This window comes from Sciurus carolinensis, chromosome 3 (genome assembly GCF_902686445.1).
Source record: "Sciurus carolinensis chromosome 3, mSciCar1.2, whole genome shotgun sequence".
Lineage (NCBI taxonomy): Eukaryota > Metazoa > Chordata > Mammalia > Rodentia > Sciuridae > Sciurus > Sciurus carolinensis.
Window position 1 is genome coordinate 148,444,260 of NC_062215.1, and position 23,868 is coordinate 148,468,127.

At 41.2% G+C, this 23,868-nt stretch overlaps 1 protein-coding gene across 4 annotated transcripts in view; it reads left to right on the forward strand.

The window, feature by feature from the left end:
• Positions 1-23,868, forward strand: part of Casp10 (caspase 10) — a 70,791-nt gene that overhangs the window by 37,952 nt on the left and 8,971 nt on the right. For 2 of the 4 annotated variants that reach the window (XM_047546639.1, XM_047546638.1), the window contains exons 6-10: positions 1,238-1,274; positions 3,360-3,448; positions 4,762-4,870; positions 5,486-5,972; positions 8,285-14,055. In XM_047546639.1, coding sequence (XP_047402595.1) covers positions 1,238-1,274; positions 3,360-3,448; positions 4,762-4,870; positions 5,486-5,972; positions 8,285-8,432 — 870 coding nt within the window. In that variant the 3' untranslated portion in view covers positions 8,433-14,055. Of the gene's footprint in view, positions 1-1,237; positions 1,275-3,359; positions 3,449-4,761; positions 4,871-5,485; positions 5,973-8,284; positions 14,056-23,868 lie in introns of those variants that run through there. The other 2 variants (XR_007107867.1, XM_047546640.1) reach the window with 2 other exon arrangements.

Genomic DNA, 23,868 nt, shown 5'->3' on the forward strand with positions numbered 1-23,868 from the left:
GACTGTGGTCATTCATTTATTCTCTGACATAAAGATGTGGGTGGTATCAACCGAGGATGTGATATTCTCAGGGAGAGAGGTAGACAGATATAAAGCTTTGCCCTAGATCCACCTGCCTGAAGAGACAAGTCAAGGAAAGTCCAGCCTGGAGCTGCTGGGCAGAGCCTTCTGCTATTTCTTCCATTCCCTTCATCTCAGAAGATCCACTGAAATGCTGGACAAAACCAGAAAGACAAAACCAGAAAGCAGCCTGGTCCAGCTGTTGGGTGCCACCAAGAAGGAATCCAGGATACTGCAGGAAGGAAAACGTGGACTGTGAAGAGAAAGGCAGGAAGTCTTTTGAAAAGTGAAGCTGGACCTCCTTTGTATTTGATCCCCCAGAGATAGGAAATTCCAGTATTGTGCAGCCCTGGGACTGAAGTCCTGCAGCTTGGGTCTGGCTTAAACAAAGGTCACTTCCCTGTGGCCAAGAAGCCTGGGGGTTTCAGCAGGGATGCATATCACTGACCTAGGGTGACTTGCTGGTTGCTACCGTGGGCCCTGCTGGTGCTCATCACAGGGTACTCCTTTCCCGGCACCTTGGTCAAGTCCCCTTTGGGGCTTTCTGCTGCAGACTGAGGCTGGGGGAGTTGGGGTGGTGGTGGTACTGGGTGAGGAGGAGGATTTAGAAAAGATAGGCCCCCCAGTTTGTCTTAAGTTTGTATTTTATAATATGAAACATTAAGCCAGGCCTGGTGACACACACCTATAATCCCAGCTACTCGAAAGGTTGAGGCTGGAGGATTGCAAGTTGCAGGACGGCAACTTACAGAGAACCTGTCTCAAAATTAAAAAAAAAAAAATTAAAGGACTGGGGATGTAGCTCAGTGGCAGGATACTCCTGTGTTCTGTCCCCAGTACTGAACAAAATAAAACAAAACAAAACATCATTGATGTAGGTCCGAAGTAAAACCTATAGAGCACACTCAGAGAAGTCTGCACTTCTTCCCTGCCTCTCTTCCTTTCCTATTCAGTTACCATCTTTATCATTAAAAAATTATCCTATTGTTATTTTTGGAAAAAAAAACAAAAAACAAAAAACAAATCCTGGATCTTCCCTAAATTACAGAAGAGGTAGCATACTAAAATATAGTCCTTCACTTTGCTTCTTTCACATAATGGTGTCTCCAGTTGTCTTCAGCATCATCCTAACTGTGTGAACTTCCTACATTTCATACATCTCTTGTTTCCTCAACAGGAGGTACCGTGGCAAAATGAGCACTCAAGGAATCATGGTAGGTGTTTCTAATGTACTTTTTACAACTGAATCAGTATTAGTAGGAGTAGTTATATTTGATACGCACCGAGTGATTCAAGATAACATGAGAGAGATGGTTTACGTATTAGTAGAGAATTCATTTCGGATTGGAATTTGAGGCATGCCACAGACTGTGTGACTTGTACCAAGTTTTTCTGTGGGGGATGGAGACGACAGACCTGTTTCTGCTCTGAAAGCCTAGGATAGAAGATTCTGGAGAATTCTGGCAGCTACCCTCCTTCTACCCTTCAGAATCAGGTCCCCTCTGTAGGGAGGGAAGGAACCTCTGGTGGGGCTGTTGCCTGCAGTCCAGCAGTGACAGGTCATATGCAGTCTGAGGAAATGCTGTCTACAGAGTGGCTCCAAATGCCGCTTCTATTTTTCAAAGACACAGAAACAAGGGGGAGAAACAATGGCAGCGGTGTGTTTTCATGTCCTTGCCCTAAGGAAAATATTCCAGAATCTGCAAGTGGACTGAATCTGTTGTGTTAATTGGTTTTCCTTACTATAATGAAATATCTGACACAGGCTATCTGTAAAAATGAAGATATTGATTTATTTCACAGTTTTGGAGGTTCCAGGGCATGGCAAATGGCACTAGCTGAGTTCTTGCCTATATCATATCATGCCAGAGAGCAAGTGATTACATCTTGAACCAGGAGCAGAGGGAGAACTGGATAGGACCAAACTTAGGTTTTCATAACATCTGAACTGCCTTCTAAGGGCCACACTCCCAATGACCTGGGGACCTCCGATTAGGCCCCACCTCCTGAAAGTTCCACAGCGCTTCCCAATTCCATCTCCCTGTACCCAAGCCTTCACTCACCGTGGAGCCTTGGGGGTCATGAACCATATTCAAACATAGCATCTATGATATGTAAAGTTTAACAGAGTCTATTCCTCATTTTTTCCCCTGGAAATTTAACCTTCAGAATTCATGACACACCACTGGCTAACGTGATATGTTGTTGACAAGGCTGGTGGGAGCTACCCTGGCACTCGGCATATGCCAAGCACTGTCCTAAGAGTCTTTCTAAGGAGCATCTTATTTAATCCTACCATTGCCTTGAGATAGGTACTAATGTTTTCCCATTTAATACCCATTTAAAATTGAGACCCATGAAGCCCACCCTTTTGCTGAATGTCCCACTGCTAGAAAGGAATGGACCGGGGATTTGACCTCAACAGTGTGAGTGCAGAGTTCTCCTTCCAAGAGCTGACTCTGCATCTGGGCACTGTCTGAGCTTGGACAGCCAAGTCATTTCTCTGAAGAATAAGGCAGTTTCTTCCAGTTTACAACTCTGCAGTTCCAAAGTTTAGATGTGGTTTCCCCTGGAGTGCTACCTTTTCCCAAAGTGAGAAAGATGTGCATGTGTACAGGGCCACTGCACCTTGGGTTCCTTTTGATGTGTCCTCTGGTCTGTGGAGTACTGGACTCATGCAACTGATCTGAGCCCCAAAGACTGACCCTTAGCTGAAGTAACTGACTATGTCCCAGAGATGAGGATAGAGCTTGGTGATTCTACTGGGAGTGGGAGAAGAAAACAGTTTCATGTTATATTTTCCTATAACTGTTGTATCATGGACTTCCCCTCTAGGATAGATTATTATCCAGAGGAAATGGAGTTTGCAGGAACCCTTCAAAGCATTATAATCTTCAGCCAGTGACAAAGGCACTAGTTAATTCCATGCTGTGAGCCTTCCCCTAGGCCCCTGTTTCCCTTCTTGATGTCCACCAGGCTTCTCTATACCCAGAGTCAGAGATATGCTGACAACCCAGCTCTGCTTTCTACCATGAACCTTTGAGCTGATCCACATGTTCTTAATTCCCCCATCCATTCTCTGCCAGCAGTACAGTGTTCAACCCAAACAAAACAAATAGCAATATGAAGACATTTGTCTTTCGTATCAGGAAGGACATGCAGGCCAAGTTTATGTCTTGAGAGTTCCTTGAGAGTAAAGCAGTTCTCCAGAATTGGATGTTATGTCAGAAATCTATTAGCAAGGAAAACTAAGTGCTTAGGGAAAGACATTTGAGAAGTTTGGGTATTTTTCTTTCTAGGCAATGGAGCAGCAAATGCTGTACCAATCCCTGTGTCCGGGGCGACGTTGGGAGCATCTAACACCCTTGGTTCTGAAACCTGGACAAAGGTCTGGAGAGTTTCCTCAGGGCTCTCACCTGAGCTGAGAAGGCTCAGAGGTGTTTCTGCCTTGGTTCTTGCTCCCTCTTTGATTCTCTTTGATCATCCCACATTTTTCTGGGATAATCAGAAGTGTGTGATCTTTGCCTGTGAAGGCCTTGAGATTGCTATTGCACTTTGGGGCATGCATACCCTTTGGGTTATTTCCAGAGGAGGTTCCTTCCTTCCTTCCTTCCTTCCTTCCTTCCTTCCTTCCTTCCTTCCTTCCTTCCTTCCTTCCTTTGTTCCTTCCTTCCATCCATCCATCCTTCAAGTGAAGTCACTTCTTTTCTGGTTTGATCAAAAATATAACAGGTTTTCAAATCATTTTAGTTCCAGAGACCCATCCAAAGCTAACACTGCTAATCTGTAATTGCAAAATGTTTACAGTAGCCTTCAAAAATAATTGCAACGTGTTTTTAAATTCCCACTGTGATTTACACTGAGAAATAAAGTTACAAAAGAGATTTCTCAGCTTTCGGAGGAATCAGTCACTCCAGAAGCTGACCATTCAAAAAAAAAAAAAAAAAAAAATATATATATATATATATATATACATGGCTTGATATTTTTGTTGCCTTGTTAAATTTCCTGCTTGTTCTTTCTTCACATTTCTAATCTGAAAAGGAAGATTTTTTTGCATATACCCTGGGTTTGCCAAAGTTAACATACATGTTTTATTTTTTAACCCTGGAAATTGAGATTCTTCAATCTAACCTGATAGGAGTCTGAGTTTTAGACAGGACCTGGCATCCTACTTTAGAATTAATTGGTTAATTCCAAACCAGAGTCAGGATCTTGAGAACTCTCAGCTCCTGATACTAGGAGTGGAATCCTGAAAGAAAGAAGTGGCTGATCTTTAATGCAAATGGGCTCTAGGACTTAAAAAGAATATTTGAAATTTTATTCAGATTACAACTCAGTAGCAAAATTGAGTGTAGAGTGGTCAGAAACTCTGGTCTTTCTGTGTGTAACTTTAGCAATTATCTGGCCTATTCTATATTACAAAGATTTTTATAAATTTTTTTCTTTGGTGCTGGGGACTGAACCCAGGGCCTTGTGCATGCTAAGCAGTTGCTTTACAACTGAGCTACACCTCCAGCCTAAGGAGTTTAGACTAATAAAAAATGATTTTTAAAAAACTGGCATAAAAAAAATAAAGAACTGGCATTAAGAGATACACCCTGCTTTCCTCGTAAGGATCTGCTGAAGTAGCTGGTTAGAAATATTGAGCACCCTAACATGATGGTCTCAACTAAGGGGTTTTGTCTCTTCTTCTTCAAGGAGACAAGTATGTACAGGATGGATCGGAAGCACAGAGGCCACTGTGTCATTATCAACAATCATAGATTTACCTCTTCGTATGATAGACCAGGAACCCATAAAGATGCTGGTAAGCTTGGGATAGTATATCAAATGCTAGTTGGGAATCTTTAAATCCCTTTTCACTTTCATATTTCCTTTCAGTAAATTTTGTCTTCCATAGAAATGTAAGGATGATATCATAAATGTTTCTGAGGCTCTTGTGCATCCTAAGTGGGAGGAGTCCCTGACTATTTACAGCTCTGTGCTTGGGGGCAGTGCAAGCCTGGTCCAACAAAAAATCTGGGGTTTGATCTCTGGCTCCACCTCTAATTAGGTTTGTGATCCTGGAAGATCACAGGCCCTCAGCCTCAGCTTCAGCTTCTAGACTGTAAAATTGAATAAAACACTGGTCAATGCTGACCCTCAGGACTATTGTGACACTACTGTGAGTTCTACGAGAAGGCAAGTTAATTTTAAGTTATAGGCTTTTTGCTGTGCTTTAATTTTATTTTTTAATTTTCAGGGCTGGGGTTTGAACTCAGGGCCTTGCATATGCTAGGCAAGTGCTCTATACTCAAGAGCTGTACAATTTTTATAACTATTAGCATCGTTTCACTCCATTTCATTTTGCTTCACTTCATTTCAGTATTTCCTCCCCCCCCCCTTTGTTTTTTCTTTTTTCTTTCTCTTTTTTTCTTCCTAGAGAGCCTACAGCTTGTGTTTGAGTGGCTTGGGTTCACAACACACAGACATGATGATGTGACTAAAGGAGTCATGGACAAAATTCTGCAGGAGTATAAGAGTCATCCAGGCCATGATGATGGAGACTGTTTTGTGTTCTGCATTCTGACCCATGGGGAATTTGGAGCAGTCTACTCTTCAGATGGGGTCCTAATTCCTATTCGGGAGATCACACATCACTTCACAGCCTATCAGTGCCCCGGGCTGGCTCGAAAACCAAAACTCTTTTTCATCCAGGCCTGTCAAGGGACAGAGATACAACCTTCTGTGTTCATTGAAGCAGATGCTCAGAATTGTGAGCAACTTTCCCTTCAGGATAGTGTTCCCAATGAGGCAGACTTCTTGCTTGGTCTGGCCACTGTCCCAGGTTATGTGTCCTTTCGACACATACAAAATGGCAGCTGGTATATTCAGTCTCTGTGCAAGCATCTGAAGAAGTTGGTCCCAAGGTGAGTGTTCTGCATTGATCTATCTACCTCCCTATTTATCTGCCTATCCATCTACCCACCCACTCACTCACTCATCATCCATCTGCCTACCTGTTTATATACCTATCCAACCACCCATCTACTCACTCATGCATCCATGCATCCATCCAACAAAAGTGTATTGAGCATCAGCACAGACCTGAAAAGAAAAGGAAGGTACAGAAACAAAACAATCTCCAAAAGGCATAGTCCTTATGCTCAATTTGCTTCCAAATTAATGGGATAGACAAACAGGTAGGGAAGAGCATCCCAGTGATCAATACACTTTGTGAAGCATAGGTGTTATGGATCATAGGACGCGTACTTCATCCAGATTTGGAGGATTGGAGGAGGCTTCTAGAGATGACCAATAGATGCTATGCAAAGAATCTGGGTGAAAGATGTGCTGAAAAAAGGTAACAGCATGAACAAAGGTGTGGGGACTTTTTATTTGTCCCTTCATTTATTAATTTACTTGTCATATTTACTGAGTGCCTATGTACTGTCTTTGGCATTCTGTTTGCCACTACTCTGACAACTTCCCTCTGTCTCTGCCATAATGCTTCTTACCTGCACCCTAGAAATGGGTTTTCGCCAGGTTCTTTTCTGGGCCTCTTATCTGCTAGCTCTCTCTTTATCCCTCTCTCTCTTTCTCTCTGTCTGTCTCTATCTCTGTCTCCCTCTCTCTTCCCCATTGGCAGCTCCATGAAAATGTCGCCCAAACTGCATCTCTGGTCCACGCATTTCTGAATTCTTGCAGGGAGAGACCCTGTTTAATTCAACTTTGTATCTTCAGAACTGGTGTAATATCAGATTGATGAGGTTGATAAATATTTGCTGGGCTGATAAATGACTTATTGCTCGAGTCAACCTCATTTACAACCTGCCACACATCCCACCCTGTACTGCCCTTGAACCTCATGTTCAGTTTGCATCTTTCCAAATTCATCTTCCTAGCCCTCTCCAGGAGCTAGGAGCTAGGATCTAGGAATTCCCATTTCTAGGAATGGCCCATGCTCTGCTGGGAATTCCAGATTGGTGCCTTGAATCAACTTTGCTCTTCTTTTCTTTCTTTTTCTTTTTTTTTTTTTTTTTACCAATTTTTCCATCCCCACCATAGTCATCAAACACCAATATCTGTAGCTTAAGGAATAAGACAATATTTGTTGAGGGCCTATTATGTGCCTCCTTCACTGAATACTGAGCTAGGAGGTGAGGGTGAGGGTGCAGTTGTGAATATAAGAGACAAAAATATCCTCTCCATGGAACATACAGTCTAGTGAGGAAAAGACAGATAATAAAAGTGTAAGCAAGTGAATATTTAAATTAATAAGACAATTTTAGGGAGTGATAACTGCCATGAACAAAGAACAACAGGATAAAGAATGGGAAGATGGGGGATGTGACTTCGTGGTAGGTCACTTGCCTGCCATGCATGAACCCTGTAATCCAAAAAATTGAGAATGGGGCTGGAGCTATTTGAAAGTCTTCTTGACTGGAGGTAATATTTCAGGTGAGACCAGTGATGAGAAAGATTAACTCACAGAAAAATATTTTGGGACAGAAAACAGCTGGTACCAAGCAGGATGTAGGGACTGAGATCAGTCAGGACCCATATCCTCCATCTGAAAAATAGTGATGAAGATGAGGAAGAGGAGGAAGAGGATAGTAATAGTGATACTTAAAAAATGATAATGGAGTAGTGTGGTTGGTTTTCTCACTGCTTTGTTTGAATTACATCATTTCGTTCTCATGGTAATGCCTAACATGGGTACTTAAGTCTCCCATTCTAGAGCTGAGAGAACTGAAGTACAGAGAAGTAAATAACCTGCCTAAGACCACACAATTAGTGAGTGATGGATCCACAATTCACAACTTAAGTTCTGTCTCCTATGTTTGCTTCAAGTGATGTGTAGATATCCAGCACCAAAAGGTTCTGGTAAATACCATACCTACAAACCCAGGCTCAAGTGCTACCTCCTCTGTGGAGCCTTCTCTCGTTCTCTTGGCTAGAAGTACTTTCGCCTCTCAACATATAGTGGAACTTTGACCTACTATTTCCATATGGCATTGATCACATTCTGTCTTGTATTTTGAATAGCACATGTAAACCATCCTTGGTAAATTTTTTATGTCTGCATTCTGTTTAGGAGAAGTGCCATGTTTATCTTTTTAACCCTCCTTAAACATAAACTAGAGAGGGCATTATTAATATACTATGTATCCGCCACATATCCATCTACCTGACCTGAGAGGCATCATTCTAAGACCTGGTGTGTGGTTTCTTCTTGCAGACAGGAAGACATCTTATCCATCCTCACTGCTGTCAACGATGATGTGAGTCAACAGATGTGCAGAGATGGAACACGGAGACAGATACCCCAGCCTGCTTTCACACTAAGGAAAAAAATAGTGTTCCCTGTACCACGACTGTTATTGTAGAGAGTTTTCATTGACTCCTAGACATGAATGGAAACTTTGGTTATGTCCTCCAGCCTCCCTTCCAGTATAGGAATTAGTGATAGGTGGTGAGTTGGTCTCCACCTGTCATTCTAGCAATAGGAAATACCTTGTTTGATGACACAGTCAATTCTACCTTTTTTTTCTTTTGACAAGTCTAGATGTTAGAAAACTTTCTTTATTGATTGAAGACTTGGGTTGTAACCTTGGTTTTGGGTGTGTACTCCAAAGAACAAATAACTGACCTTGGTTTGTGCATCTGTGAAATGCAAGGTGGGATCAGGTACATTTTCAGATTCCTTCAAGTTCTAAGAACCATTAGCCTAGACTGAGCTTGACTTTCCTCTCTAGATGACTGCAGCTTGATTATAATTCTGTGTCCTCTCTGCATGGCCCTGGATATTGGATGATGAGATTATGATGCACCTTCCCTCTTCTATCCCCCTTCCTAAGCTTCTCTTCTGCACATGTAGTAAGGGGAATCTGGTCTATGCCACAGCCCATCTCCTGATTTAGTGTAGGGAAGGTGCTTATGCAGGAACTGTTTTACTTGGGCTGGGCAGAGGTTTGGTTCTAGGAAGAAGACACCTCAGGGGGAAGACAGACATACTCAGCTGCTTTAGAAACAGAAACTTCATAACCTGATGTCACATTCTCTGTTGCTCAAAAATTTTTCAGGTGCTGGTGACACAACACCCAAATCAAACTGACTAAAGCAAAGCAGGGAATTTTTATTCCTCCCTTTTTTTCTTGGAAACCCACAAGTCAGTAGCACTGGCTTCAGGCGACTCTTGAATCAGTACTCAGTCTACAAGGCAGCACTTGTCTGTTCATTTGCTGTTCTCAGGTTGGCAACTGTGCTCTGTGGACTGCAGTCAACAGCTCCACCTTATCACTAGTACACAGTGCTCCTCTGCTCCAAAGATGAGGAATGAGGTCACCTCAGGGATAGGAGTTGTTCATAGGGATCGTTGGACCCTCTCTGACCAGAGGGATGTCTGACGATGCCTGGAGGGGCTGACTTTGTATAGAAGCCATGATAATTTTTACATTAAGGTTTTAAACATGTCCTTGAATGTTTTTCTCAATTCCAAGAGGAAATTTTTTTCTTTTTAATTCCTGGGAACATATTTTGAATCCTTGAAGGCTTGACCTAAGAAAAGGATGGAAAATTTTGTGGTAAAGTCTTTGTTTATTGATGAAGAAGCTGAGGCAATTTGCTTACAGTCCTTCAGCCAGTCATTGCTTACAGAATTCCATTTCCCACTCCAGTGGACTGTAATGTCACGGGGCCTGACAGGATATTATATTTCTTTGAATATGCAGATGCTTATAAAAGGTGTTAAGGAATGAAGAAAAATAACTCTCAGAGGTGCTTGACTTCATAATTATTTATATGAAAATCCAATTCATAGTGAATTTGCTGTGAGAAGTATTCCTAAATACCCTGTTATAATGTAACTGATCATTGCAGGGACTTGAATGTAGCTTGATTACGGAAATAAACCCAATACCTATGTTAGGATGATCTTGCAAAATCCTTGTTCAAACTGATCAAGGATAAAAGCTGGTCATCATAGTATTTGTCTAGTTGTATACACATAGCCTTTGGCTGTTTAACAGTCTTTTTCAATGAAGTTTGGTGTGGTATAAAGGAAATAACAAAGGATCTGAAAATTGAGGCCTTGGATTTCCATTTCACCCTACAAAACTCTATGCTCTGAAACAGTTGCTAGATCAGATTTTTTTTGAGCCTTCTCTGTTGTAGAAAATAATAACTGTTGGGAAGATGAAAGAATGTGTATCTGTATACGCACTTAAATTCAACTGTGACATGTACATGCATGACTTTTAGGTGGTGGAGTTCTCTGGTAGTATTCTAAGTGGAAATAGCAGGACTTGAGTTCCTTTGTGCTTAATTTCAGTTAATTTCACTAGCAGCACACTAGCAATAGCCCCTGACATCCTCTGAGTGAGGAGCCAGGTCTCCCTTAACTGGACATCATGAGATGTCCCCAGCAGCAGAAGGCCTTTTGGCTTGAGTCCAGTTGATAAAATTTTCAACAGTTGATGAAATCTTCAGCAGCAGTTGGGGGCTGATGTTCAAGTCCAGGGCCTGAGATTTATTTCACATTTTGGTATCGTTGGAACCTAGTGCATATAGATTGTTTAAATTCTGATCAGAAAATTTTCCATGAACTTTGTAGAGGCCTCCAGCAAGCAACTTTAGGAATTCCTGGGCTGAGTCATGGATATATACAGTCACCAGGGGTACAGTCATTCTTGACTCATTTCTCCTACTCAGGGCATGTGCACCCTCCAAGAAGGTGCAAAACATATTTATCTGTGTTTAAGTGTCTGTGTGAATTTAAAGTCCAGGAATAACAGGTTGTTTGGTGATAGCTATTTGAGAGTGGCTACAGCCATTGTTGGTCCAGACTTAAATGAAGGAAATGGGAAAATTGAGTGAAGTTCTTACATATTTTGCACAGTCATGCTCAACCTACAAGAGTTTTAGTTATTATTTTTTTCCTTTCTGTTCTCTCATTCTTTCACAAAAGTTTGGGTACTGTCACACAAAATCAAAAGACATGAAAACAGTCAAAAAGGTATTATGCAATTGTATAGTTATTTAATACTAATTCTACTGATTAAATTCTACTGATTTAATATGAATTCTATTAATAACTGATTATTATTATGAGAGCTACTGGTAGGACATCCTACTGACCTCACTTCAGGGGGCCAGTGGGGGCGGGTGGGTTTGATATCTTGCGGCTTACTCTTAACGAACACTGTATTTCACTAGTGCTCAGGTAATGTTACACATCTGAGCAAATGGTGTCTTATGAGTACTGACCCATTAAAGCAGACCCTGGCAGGTGTAACACAGTGGTTCATGCTGCTGATTTGCAGCCCTTTTTTCATGATTAAGTCTCCATGAAGATAAACCAACTTAGACGTTTACCTCGTTTTACAGGCAATCTTTGTGCCATACATTCACTCAGATAACTTTCTAAGTGATCCAGGCAAATTGTTTTCAACCTAGAATACTTGGGTCCTTGGAGTATTTGTGAATTTATTCTTAGGGTCTATGAGCTCTCCATCTTCTTTTTCAATTTTTATTTTGAAAAAAATAAAATAATTTCAAAAAATTATTTTTTCCCAATAATCTTTAAAAATTAATAGATAGGTGTCTGGGCTCTTTTGACTGTTTCAGATTTGAGTACTGACACACAATTTCTGTGCAGACATTCTGGTACCCACAGAAAATAATGAAATTTACCTTGAACTGTTAATATAGATGGATGGGTGTCAGATTATTGTCAGGAGCCAGTAGTTAATCCATTTGGTACTACTCCAACTCATCCTCTCTTTCCATGATCAACGTCTACTTTACAGTCCTTCACCTCTGCTTAAGTCTTCCAAGGAGGAAGTGGGGTCATACCACAAGTGGGGTCATGGAGCTGGGAGTTTTAAAGGACCCCAGTGACCTCATTGTCCAGGACTCAGAGTGTTAAACAACTCACAAAAGTATCATAGCCATTAGTGGAGGATTTGCTCTGGTGTGTATCTGTGGATTTGCAATCTTATGCCTCCAAGTCACTTGGTCTCCTTTTGGCAGCTTTAATTGTTCTTTATTCCTGTTGAACTGGAACCAATTTAAAAACCACTTGTTCTCATTCTAAACTTGGGCCATACAAAATAAGAGTAACTGTCCTCTGGTGAGGTATGTTTGTGAAAAATCATTGATCTTTTTCTGGTATGGTGTGTGTCTTATAGAAGGTCTACAGATTGCCCTTAAGGATTGGTATGAATATACTATATAGTTATAGCTTTGCATAGGAACTAAAATTTTAAGTTTAGTTTTTATTTTAAATGGAACTCTAAAAAAATTTTAAAAATGGGACCCTCTTAAAAATGCTAAAGGAGCTCTCTGCTTCCTGATGATCATGTGAACTACTTCCCTCTACCACGTTCTTCCTCCATGACCTTCTGCCTCACCTTGAGCCCTCAGGAATGGAGCCAGCCTTCTATGGATTAAGACCTCTGAAACCATGAGCCCTTAAATAAAACTTGTCCTCCTCTACATATATTCTGATAGAGTCCTTTAGTCACAGCGGTGAAAAAGCTGACTAAAACAGAAATTGTTACTGTGAAGTCGTTACTGTGATTAACCTGACCATGTGGTTCTGAAGCTTTTTGAGCCTTTTGGAATTGGTGGGAGGAATTTTGAGATGTTTAGCTGTGTAAGCTGGAAATGTTTTAGGTTGTTGTAAGCAGAGCTTAATGACTGATTCTGGTGGGAGCTCAGACCAGAATGCCAATAGGACTGTGGACTATGAAGACAGGGCTCAAGAGGGTTTAGAGGAAAAGGAGAACACTATGATAATTTGACTAGAGGACATTCCCATTATGTTCTGACTGAGAAGTTGTCTGTATTTTGCCCATGTCCTGAGACTTTCTGTGAGGCTTATTTTAAAAGCGATGAACTTCTTAATCTGGTGGAGGAAATTTCTAGGCAGCATAGCATTCAGGCAGTGGCATGGATATTGCTGGCAGCTTTTAGCCAAACTTATTGTGATAATCAGGAGCAGAAAACAGAGCAGAAAGATTTGGAAAGCATGGACTTAAAAGGTGGGAGTAAAACTAGGGCTAAGGAAGTTGCAGTTGTTGTAGACATTACGACCACTAAAGAAATGTCAAACACTTTGCTCAGAGACAAGGAGAAAGGTGGTTTGAGGACATCTCAGGAATTGGCAAGACCACACCCATTTCAGACTCAAAGAAGTAAAAGTAAAAATTCTCTTGAGACAAGACCAGTGGGGAATTCTTCTTGTACAAGGGGGCCTAGAAAGTTTTTTCAATATGATCAGCCACCCAGGCACTCAGAGTTTGCTGCAGCCAGGGCCCCTGGAGACTTGGCTACTGCTTGAGATGGCTTCAATCACATGGTGCTGGTTCTGAAGGAATACAGGATGTTGGAGCTAGGGGGTCATGGAGGCTTCCACCAAGATTTCAAAGAAAGACCTTGGAGGCCAGGTAAGGTGCAGCAGTGTCAGAGTCCCTGCAGGCATCCCCTGAGAAGACAAAGCACAGAGATGTATGGAGGAAGCCAAAGCTGCAGTGGAGACCCCCAAGATTAAGAAATGCTAGTGATATGGGACACCATCTTAGGAAAACTGTAGGAATTGAGCAGAGACAAGCCAACAGAAAGGCCACTTGGGCTGCACCCAAAAAGGCCACAGGGGAAGAACTACCAAGCCCTTTGGAGAGGGCATCATGCCATATGCTCCAGATGCCAGATGCAGAACTACAGGACTTGTTTGGATTTTGGTCTTGCTTTGGTCCCATTCCTTCCTTCTATGCCCCTGTTTTTGTGAATGGAAATGTTTACGCATATCTTTATATATTGGATATCTGTAAATTGTTTTTAATTTTACATGAGCTCACAATGTGAGATTGTTTTGAGCAAGACTTTGGACTTGAGCTTTGAGCAATCTTGGAACTATTGAGACTATGGGGACTCTTAGAAATGAACAAAATGTATTTGTGTGAACTTTGGGGGGCCAGGGGCAGAATATTATGGTTTGGATGTGAAGTGTCTCCCAAAAGCTCACATGTGAGACAATGCAGAGGGGAAATGATTGGGTTGTGAGAGCCTTAACCCAATCAGTGAATTAATCACTTGATGGGATTAATTGAGTGATAACTGAAGATAGGTGGAGCATTGAGGGCATGGCTTTGGGGTATATATTTGTATCTGGCAAGTGGAGATCTCTCTTCGATTTCTGATCATCATGTAAGCTGCTTCTCTCTGCCACATTCTTCCTCCATGATTTTCTGCCTCATCTTGAGCCTTGAGGAATGGAGCCAGCCTTCTAGGGACTAAGATCTCTGAAACTATGAGTCCTCAAATAAACTTTTCCTCCTCTACACATGTTCTGGTCAGGTTCTTTGGTCATAGCAGCAAAAAAGGTGACTAAAACACCCCTATACCTAAACCTAATTTTATGTAAAAGTATATATGATAATATGAATATTTATGTGTATTTTGACATACATTCCATTATTAATTATATATTCATATGTATTATTATATATTCATATATAACTTATTCATGCATCCTCAAATTTAAAAAAAAGTGTACTCATTAAAAAAATGCTAGAGGAAATCTTTAAACAATAACTAATTTGGCAATGCAAACAATCATTTCCTACCATAACTTCTGCAGATAAAAAGTTTTAAAAGGTTTTTCTATTTAAAAATTTTGAAGTGTATTGAATTTTACTTTTTACATTTAATTTTGGATAGATAATAACTTTACATTGTTTCATGATAAGAAAACAAGAAAGCGTATTCAAAAAAGTCTTGTGCAGGCCATATAGCATATCTCGTAGAGTTCCCGCCTCTCATCCTGGAGGCCCAGGTTTGAATCCCTAGACCAATAGGGTTGTATAAATAACAAACAAAACAGTCTTGTATTTTTCTGTCTACCATATATCCAGTCCTTTCTATATCCTCAACCCATAGATTACTCCAGAGTTTTATAGGTGCAAATCCAACAAATATGAATAGATACATTTGTTTAAAGTAGGTATTATTGAGAGAGAAAACATACTGTGAAACTCATTTCTCTCATTTGATCTCATTATGAGTAATTCTTTAGGATATTTGGGAAACACTGGTACAACTTCAGAATGGGAATAACTTTATGAGCTTTGTGGACGGTAACTAGATTTATTTATAAATGAGAAATTTATTTATTTATAAATAAGGAGAAATGTTTCTTATCTTTTGAGTGATATCCTTGACTTTATTTGCTAACTTTTTTTATGATTTTGTATAATGTATGCACATTGTGGAATAGTTGGAAAATATAAGTACACACAAACAGGAGTATATTCATTTATAATTCCATTTTTTTTTTTTTTTTTTTTTTGTGGGATTGAACTCAGGGCCTTGTGCTTGCGAGGCAAGCACTCTACCAGTTGAGCTATCTCCCCAGCCCTATAATTCCATTTTTGTACAGTATATATTTTCCCATTATTTCAACTTCTGCATTTGTCGGTGATCTTCCCCATCTCCTTGAACTACGTCATTGTCTACACTACCTAACCATGCATCTAGTAAACTGTGTTGTCAGTAATAAATGTATTCCACCTGAGTCTCAGTTGCAAGTTTGCCTCTCTCCGATAGTCACCTACAGGTAAATGGGAGACCAGGAGGAGCTTCTGTGAGGAGTAGGATGGGGCGGAGTTAAGGAAGCCATTTGCTTTAGCGGGTCATCCCAGCAGGACCAGCTTATTGCAGGCCATGAGTCACTCTGCACAGAAACCACGTGCTTCAGGTGATCTGGAACAATCTCTTAATGATCGCCAGTTCCTAGAAGCCAGCTTTCCGTGTCTGACAGCTCACCAAGCCTGGTTTTAATTGCTGGTCGTAAATGACTCCCACACCTAACACTTGCGTAAGAATATGAACACTGTCATACTTAGATCAATGTGTCCTCAAGCCCAGAATTCTGAAGAAAAATTCTCTACAATCCCAACCTAATATCTCTTTGAAGATATTTCCTGAAAAGTCCCACTTTAGCCTACTACAGAGCAGTTACTTTGAATTTATTTATGTAGAAACAATTTTTCTTCTTGTCTATTTGAAAACATGAAAAACAATATTAAATTGAAAGGATGAGACAAACTGGAATTGGCATTTGTCACATTATAAAGCTGACAAAGGAGATCCACATATATAATGGGGAGATGTACATAGGTCTGCAAATCCATGAAAAATTAAACAATCAAGTTAGATGGACAAAAAATGTGATTAAAATGAGCAAAAACCTTTGAACCAGTATTAAAAGAGAAGGATGCTGAGCTCTGTGGGACATGCTATAATCCTAGTGACTTAGGAACCTGAGACAAAAGGATTGCAAATTTGAGGCCAGCCTCAGCACCTCACCAACTCGGTGAGACCCTATTAAAACAAACACACTGGAAAGGGCTGCATATGTAGCTCAGGTTTTGTGAAACATCCCCTACTTCAGCCCCCAGTACTAAACGAAAACAAACACAACCCAAGTCAGGGGAAGGGATGCAAATGAGCAATGGGCACAGGAAAACATAATCAATCTATTTAGTAATCAGAGAATTGCAAAAATCAAGCCACAATGAGATACTATTTTATTCTCATAATATTGACATTCAAAATCTGTCAGTACCAAGTATAGGTAAGGACATGATGTGAAGGGAATTCTGTTACACTGCTTAGAGAAATGGTACTTGACACTATTGCTTTAGAGAACATTTTGCACTAACTACAGTAAAAGTTGGATGTTTGGACACAGTATGTTCTAGTGTAATCCAAATTTTAGAAAGTCTTGTACACGTGTCAGGAGACATGGAGGAGAATTCTCAAACAAGCGTTGTTTGAAGAAAAGAAGCAACATTAGTATAGTCATATAAAGGAATACTACCAAATAGTGAAATACAATGAATTACAGTTATTTGTTTGACCCGAATAAAATTGCTATACTTCGAGATCTTCTACATATTCTAAATATCAGTAATTTCAGGAACATAATTCTGAGCAAATAAAAATATATACTATGATATGATCTATGAAATGTTAAAAACACACAAAAGGTCCTATGTGTAGCTTATGAACTCATGATGTGTATTATACAAACACATAGAAGCGGGGGTGGTGAACAAAGAGTTCAGAATAGTGATTATGGAGCGGGCTTGGGATCTGGGGAGACAGAGGAAGATGCAATTCAGAGGAATTACAGGGGCTCCAAATACATTGGTCATGTTTTAATTCTTCAACTGAGTGAGCGATGTGTGGGGACTCCCCTTAAATCTTCACATGTTGAAGTTGATTAATGGAATATTGCCACCAGATCTGTGACTTCTTTCCTTGCTGTGTTGTTGAATACTGGGCCTGGAAGCTAGGATGTGCAGGGTGGTTTTTCTCTCTTGCTTGGGACAGACTACATTTCTTCACTTCGGTGCCTGACCGTACTTTTGGTGGTGACACTGAGAACAGGGTGACATCTGTAAAACCCCCCACAGAAAAGGGCGCGCAAACACTGAGGAATGAGAAACTATCTTAATCACCAGGATGCAGGTGTTTGCAACAGCGCCCTCAAGAACCAATACAGGACAAATAGGACTGGGTCCCCAGGCTTAGATACCTGTCTGAGGAATGTGCAGCTGCCTGGGAACCTCGCCCCGACTCATCTGCATAGTTCACCCCTTCCCTCCTCCCTTCTTCCTCCAGGACCATTCAGTTCTGGCGGGACCCAATGAAAATCAAATAGATTGGCGGGACCCAACCAAAGAGGACAAATGTTTAGCTGTTCAAATGTTAACCAATAATATATAGGTCTTTGTGTGTGAATGCTTGAAAATCTCTTAAATAGAGGGCTTTCTCACACCTCGGGACTGCTCCCCACTCAGCCATTGTATTGGTCTGAGAGGCTGGTTGCAGTCCAAGCTCAAGCTTGCAATAAAACCTCGTTGTGTGTCTTGCATTATTGTGTGAGCACTTTGACTCTCTGGGGATCGGTGGATGTTGAACCCCAACAGTGATTATTTCTGTGATAACAGAATTAGTATTGCCAAGGCAGTCATAAGGGTCACAGACTCAATTTCTATTGTCCTGGTCATCCCTGTGGCAAAATAATTATCCTGTCATCTACTCTGAGACAGGAAGCAAACCTGCATGCAGATGGGGAACTCCCTGCAATGCCTCTGTAGGTCCTAACCCTGTTTCTAATAAATCAGTCAGTCAAGGCTCTCAAGTTCAGATTCAACCTTTTCATCTGTGACACCCCTTTTAGGCCACTGCTGTTGACATTGCCGGGCTCTCATGGTGCATGATCAGAAGCTCAGCACTATCTCCTGTCAGTCTATTTCCCCATTTACAAAATCTTCAAGACCTTAGAAAACTTTAAGAGGGTCACTTGCGTGGAGTGGGGGAAGGGATGGAGAAAGCTTCTACGCTGCCAGGAAAATGCCACAAACTTCCCCCAGGAAAGGGAAGACCATCATGTCCCAGCTTCACCCCCTCCCCGCAAGTTACACATGCCCCATTAACCTGAGGTCATCAGGGGTATGGTGGGGTGGGAGGTGGGATAAGCAAAAGGAAAAGGAAGATTTCAAGATGCGTCTTCTACTAGGGCCGTGGGTATCACTCACGTGATACCCACTGTGCCTGGCCACTCTGTGAGGAGACAGTGAGGCAGTCTTGACCTGTGACTTCTTCCAAATTGGCTTGGAGCTGCTGCCAAATTAGCGACCCCAGACTTTGAGCCTAGATACTTGTTGTGGCTGAAAATAATGACCCATGGGAGTGCCAGAGAGGTGTGTTACTGTTCTCATTTTATAGACCAGAAAAATCAAAGGTCAGAGAAGCTTAGCAATAAACAAGGTCATGCTGCTAGAAACTTAGAGGAACAAGGTTTGAATTCTTATTTGGCTGATCTCTAAGCCCACGGGTCTGTTTTTACCATGTTGCTCTTTTTTTTTTTTTAATTTTTTTTAGTTGTAGGTGGACACAATACCTCTATTTTATTTTTATGTGGTGCTGAGGATCGAACACATGCTAGGCGAGTGCTCTACCACTGAACCACAACCCCAGTCCTACCATGTTGCTCTTATCAAAATGTTTCCTGAGGAACAGAGAGCAGATCTGGTAAAGTAATTCACACCCCAGCCCTAGTCCTGGAAATGGGAGTCAAGACCTCTCCATTTGAGTTACAACCCTGAAATGTCAAGGACAAGGCAACTTGCCAATAGTTTCAGGCCTGTAAGAAATGGGCTTGACTTAGGCTGAAGATTGTGATCAAATATATCACTGATGAGAGAGGTGAGTCATTCTGCAGTAACTGCAAGCACAGCTGTCTGTATGAGACTCAGGCTGCTCCGGCCTCCCCAGGTCCTCCTCCTTGGTCGGGAAGTTCCACTTTTATTGTTCTTCATGTCTACTAGGAGGTTATAACTTCTGAGAAGGAAAATCAGAGTAATTCAGAGGCAGGAAGAGACTGCCCACAGGGCACTGAACACTCTCAGATCTGCACAGCCTCCCCTCCCATGGCCACCTTTGCTCAGATGCCCCACCCCATGCATAAGCAGAGCAGTTTCACAGTTCTTGCTCCTCAGTCCACCCACCAGCTGCATTATCTGAGATTGACAGCACCATGGAAAGACAGCCCCTATACGGAGTCATTCTTTTATTTTGGAACCAGAGAACTGGGACTTCTGACCTTAGCCCTCTTCTGTTCTCTGCTACTGTTTACACTTTTGTGTGCAAGTGTGTGTGTGTGTGTATCTCATTTTATTGTAAAATACTTTTATTTTTGTTATTATTATTACGGTTACTATTTGCATACCAGCAAATGAACTCAGGGTTACTTTTATCACTAAGTTACATTCCCAGTCCTTTTAATTTGTTATTTTGAGATAGAGCCTTGCTAAATTGCTGAGGCTGGCCTTGAACTTGCAATTCTCCTGTCTCAGTCCTCTAAGTAACTGGGATTATAAGCGTGTACCACTGTGCCTGTAATAAACATACTTTTAAAATTCTCATTTTCTTTATTTGTGAATATAAGCAGCAGTGAAATAATTCAAAAAGATTCAAAGGGGAAAGCAAATTTCAAACTGTCCTCCAAAACTTCAGTTCTCTCCACAGAGGTAATTATTGTTTCCAATATTAAAAAAAAATTTTTTTTTTAGTTGTAGATGGACATAATACCTTTATTTTATTTATTTATTGGTTCTGAGGATCGAACCCAATGCCCCACGCATGCAAGGCAAGTGCTCTACCACTGAGTCACAACCTCAGTCCCCTGTTTTCAGTGTTTTGAATAGCCTTTCAGAGATAGTTTATTCTTATATAGCCATATGTGTACCTGGGCCCTTTCCTACATTCCCCCCACCCCATGAATGCCAGCAGACTGTTCCACACCCTGGTTATCCCGTTAATGTATCTAGGAGACGGTTCCATAGCAGAACATATGAACTTCCTTGATCCTTTTCATGACTGATAGGGCACCATGGTAAGTAGGAAACTTCATGACCTAACTGGCCCCCCCACTGATGGGCATTTAGGGGTTGCAAACAGCATAAGGAGAGAAACTGTATCTTACGATCTTGTGTTCCCCACACTCCAACCTAAAAGTGCTTAGCACAAAAGATTGAGCCAGATTGTTCAAATCCTAAGACACAAATCAACATTACCCTCACATCCATTCATGAATTGAGGAGAAGCTTTTTTTATTCTGAGTTCTGACACCACCTGCTGCTTTGCTTCACCAAAGCAAAGTTCCAGATCTCTTCAGCTTCCTATCAGTCACAAACACCAACCCACATGTCCCAAGTTCTATATGTGCAGGGAGGCAGGAAGCTTATAATGCATGAAATGTCCTTTTCCTCTCAAAAATTCTAATCTGTTGAGGACAGAAGTCAGATTTTGTTTGTTTATTTTGTTTCTGGAGAAGGTGGCATAATAAAAAAATTAGGAAAGAATGGATTTTTAAAAAGGTGTTAGGGCAATTGGGTCCCTACCTGCAAGAAAGTAAAGTTAGATGCTTACCTCAGACCATGCACACATGAGCAAAAATTCCAAAAGGTTTAAAGACATAAAAGTTAAAACCAGAAAGATATTATAAGGAAATGCAATGAAGGATCACAGTAAGACATAAAACTCTAAAGTCATAAAGGAAAAGGTTGATAAATTTGACTACGTAAAAGTATAAAACTTTTGTATAAACAAGGCACAAAGCATCTGCTACATACAATGAACTGAGAGCACGGTGCACACCTGAAATCCCAGGTACTCAAGGCTGAGGCAGAAGGAGCACAAGTCTGAGATCAGCCTGGGCAACTTAGTGAGACCCTGTCTCAATATAAAATTTTTTAAAAATTAAAAAAAAAAAAAAGGTGAGGTATGTGGTTCAGTGAGAATCCTTACCCAGCATGTGCAAGGTCCTGGATTCGATCCCTAGTACTGCAACAAACAAACAAATAAAAACATGCAATTAAGCCTGGGAAGATGAAAAAGTTCTGGAACTGAATGGTGGTGATGGAACAGTGTTATGTAATTAATGCTGCTGTACTTCATGTACACTTAAAATTGCTAACTGTTGGGCTAGGGATGTGGTTCAGTGGGTAGAGTGCTTTCCAGACAGGCATGAGGCCCTGGGTATAATCTCTAGCACTGGAAAAAGAAAAAAATTGATATAAAAATGCCAAATGTCATGTTATCTGGACATTTTAAAAAAGACAAGTAATGAATAAGATGGAAATATTTACTACATAAGTAACTAAGGATAAAGACTCCCTATTAAAATTTGTAAAACTTAACATACTTTTAGGAATGATCCCACAAAGAATGTCCATGAATCAGGGGAAAAAAATCCATCTGACTGATGCATCAAGAACCTAAATTTGTGTTTTACAGAAGAAATAAAAATGGGCAATTAAGTTGTTAAGAGATGTTTAATCTCCTTAATCAACGGGCACTACCCCTAACATAAGCAAATATTAAAGACAAAAAGATGAGTCAGGGTCCTGGGCACTGGGCACTTCTATCTACTTTGTTGGAAATATAAAGTAGAGCAGCCTGTAAGGGAGAAAAATTTCACAATGTCTTGCATAGCTTTAATTTCACAACTCAGGACAGAGCAATTCACTCTTCAGGAATTTTTCCTTCAGAAATAGTAACATGAACAAAAATACATGCTTACCACTGCACAGGGTATGATAGCCAAAAAAAAAATGGAAACTACCCATGTTTTCTTAATTAGGGGAATGGCTAAATACATTTTACAAGGTATACAATAATATAGTAGGCACAAATTAAACTAATGAACTAGAGCTATATATTATCTCAGGATCCAGTTAGAGATGGAAACAAGTTTGAAAGAGGAAATTTAATAGGAAGAATTGCGAACTTGTAAAAGAATTCTACCTACAAGAGGCACAAGGGCACTCCAAAGGAAAAAAAAAAAAAAGTGGCAAACAAAAAAAGAGTGGCAACAGCTGCAACCTCAAGGAAGGAAGGAACCCAAGGGAGGAACCGACTAGCAAGACTCCTCCCAGCACCTGGCCAACGCTGGGAGTCAGAACTGGAGGAAGAAGATGTGGCTGTGGAACAATGGTGGTGAGAAGCTGCAGGGGGGCTGCAGAGAGCAAGTCAGGGCTGGGGAACAGAAAGCTGCCCATTGGGCTGCTCTCAAAATTTTCTGAGGGTAAGTGTCACTGGGTCTTGTGAAGGTCCCTGGCCAGGACACCATAGTGTAAGAATGGTCCACTTCAGCTTTCAAATATAGCTCTGAGGCTTATTTTTGAAAGGGACAAGTTTTCCTTTTCCTCTTCTTCCTCTCCCACTTCCTAACCTGGGGGCAGGGAACCAGATTACTTTGTGTTATCTGTGTTGCACAGGAAGGAGGTATCTGCCAGAGGATCTAGGAAGTGAATATCTCCCCAATTAGCAAGTGAATGTTAATACGTCATCAGGGTGCCCCGGGACCCCCTGACAGGGCACACTGTAGCCTTTGAAAAACTTCTTTAAAATCTCCCTGTTCCTCCTGATGGGCAGAATCACAGTTCTCTGGGGACAGGAGTTCCCTGTGCTTCTCCTTTGCTAGCAAAGCAATAAAACTTCTTTTTCCTTTTTCTAAAAATCATGTCCTCATTATTGAATTGGCATTGGGGACAAGGATTGAGTTTTGGTTACAAATTTGCACCCCAGATGGGAGCCTCTGCTCTGGCTTTCATGGGCAGGCCTGGCACTCCAAGCAATGGCACTTCCATGCTGAGGATGTAAAGTGAACTTTTTGAAAGCTGACTACTGAGTTAGGAGGTAAGCATGCCTTAGCTCAAACTAGGGGAGCTGTTCCTGTAAGTAAAGGGAGGGACGGAGGAACTCCCAGCAGCTGCGGAAGCCCTCTTTGCTTCGGGGAACTCCCACCTTCCTTCCCTGCACTGTAAGGACTGCTACATCTTGGTCTACTTTGAGAAAAAGGAAACTGAATGCAGTAAATTTGCAACACCTTGGTCAGTCAGTAAGCTCCCCTGGTGTGCACACCGAGACCCTTGATTCTACACATCTGGTTCCACATTGTGGGAATATCTGGTCTCTTTTCATGGGGTGCCACTGGTGTAGAAGTCATGGTTAAGTGGGAATTGGGACTTGGTTAAGTCATAGTTGGCCTGTCAGTTTTAAAGGTTTCCATCTGTCACCACGGTTTTGGATCCTGTCAGTTTTTTGTTTGCATTTGCTTCTGGTCCCTTAAGACATGGGCAACACCATGTTGATCCTATAGATCCTACAGATCGTTTCTTGGAAAAGATCTTGACTGAATGGGCCACCTATAGGTATAAACCTGCCTAAGAAAAAGATGATATTTTA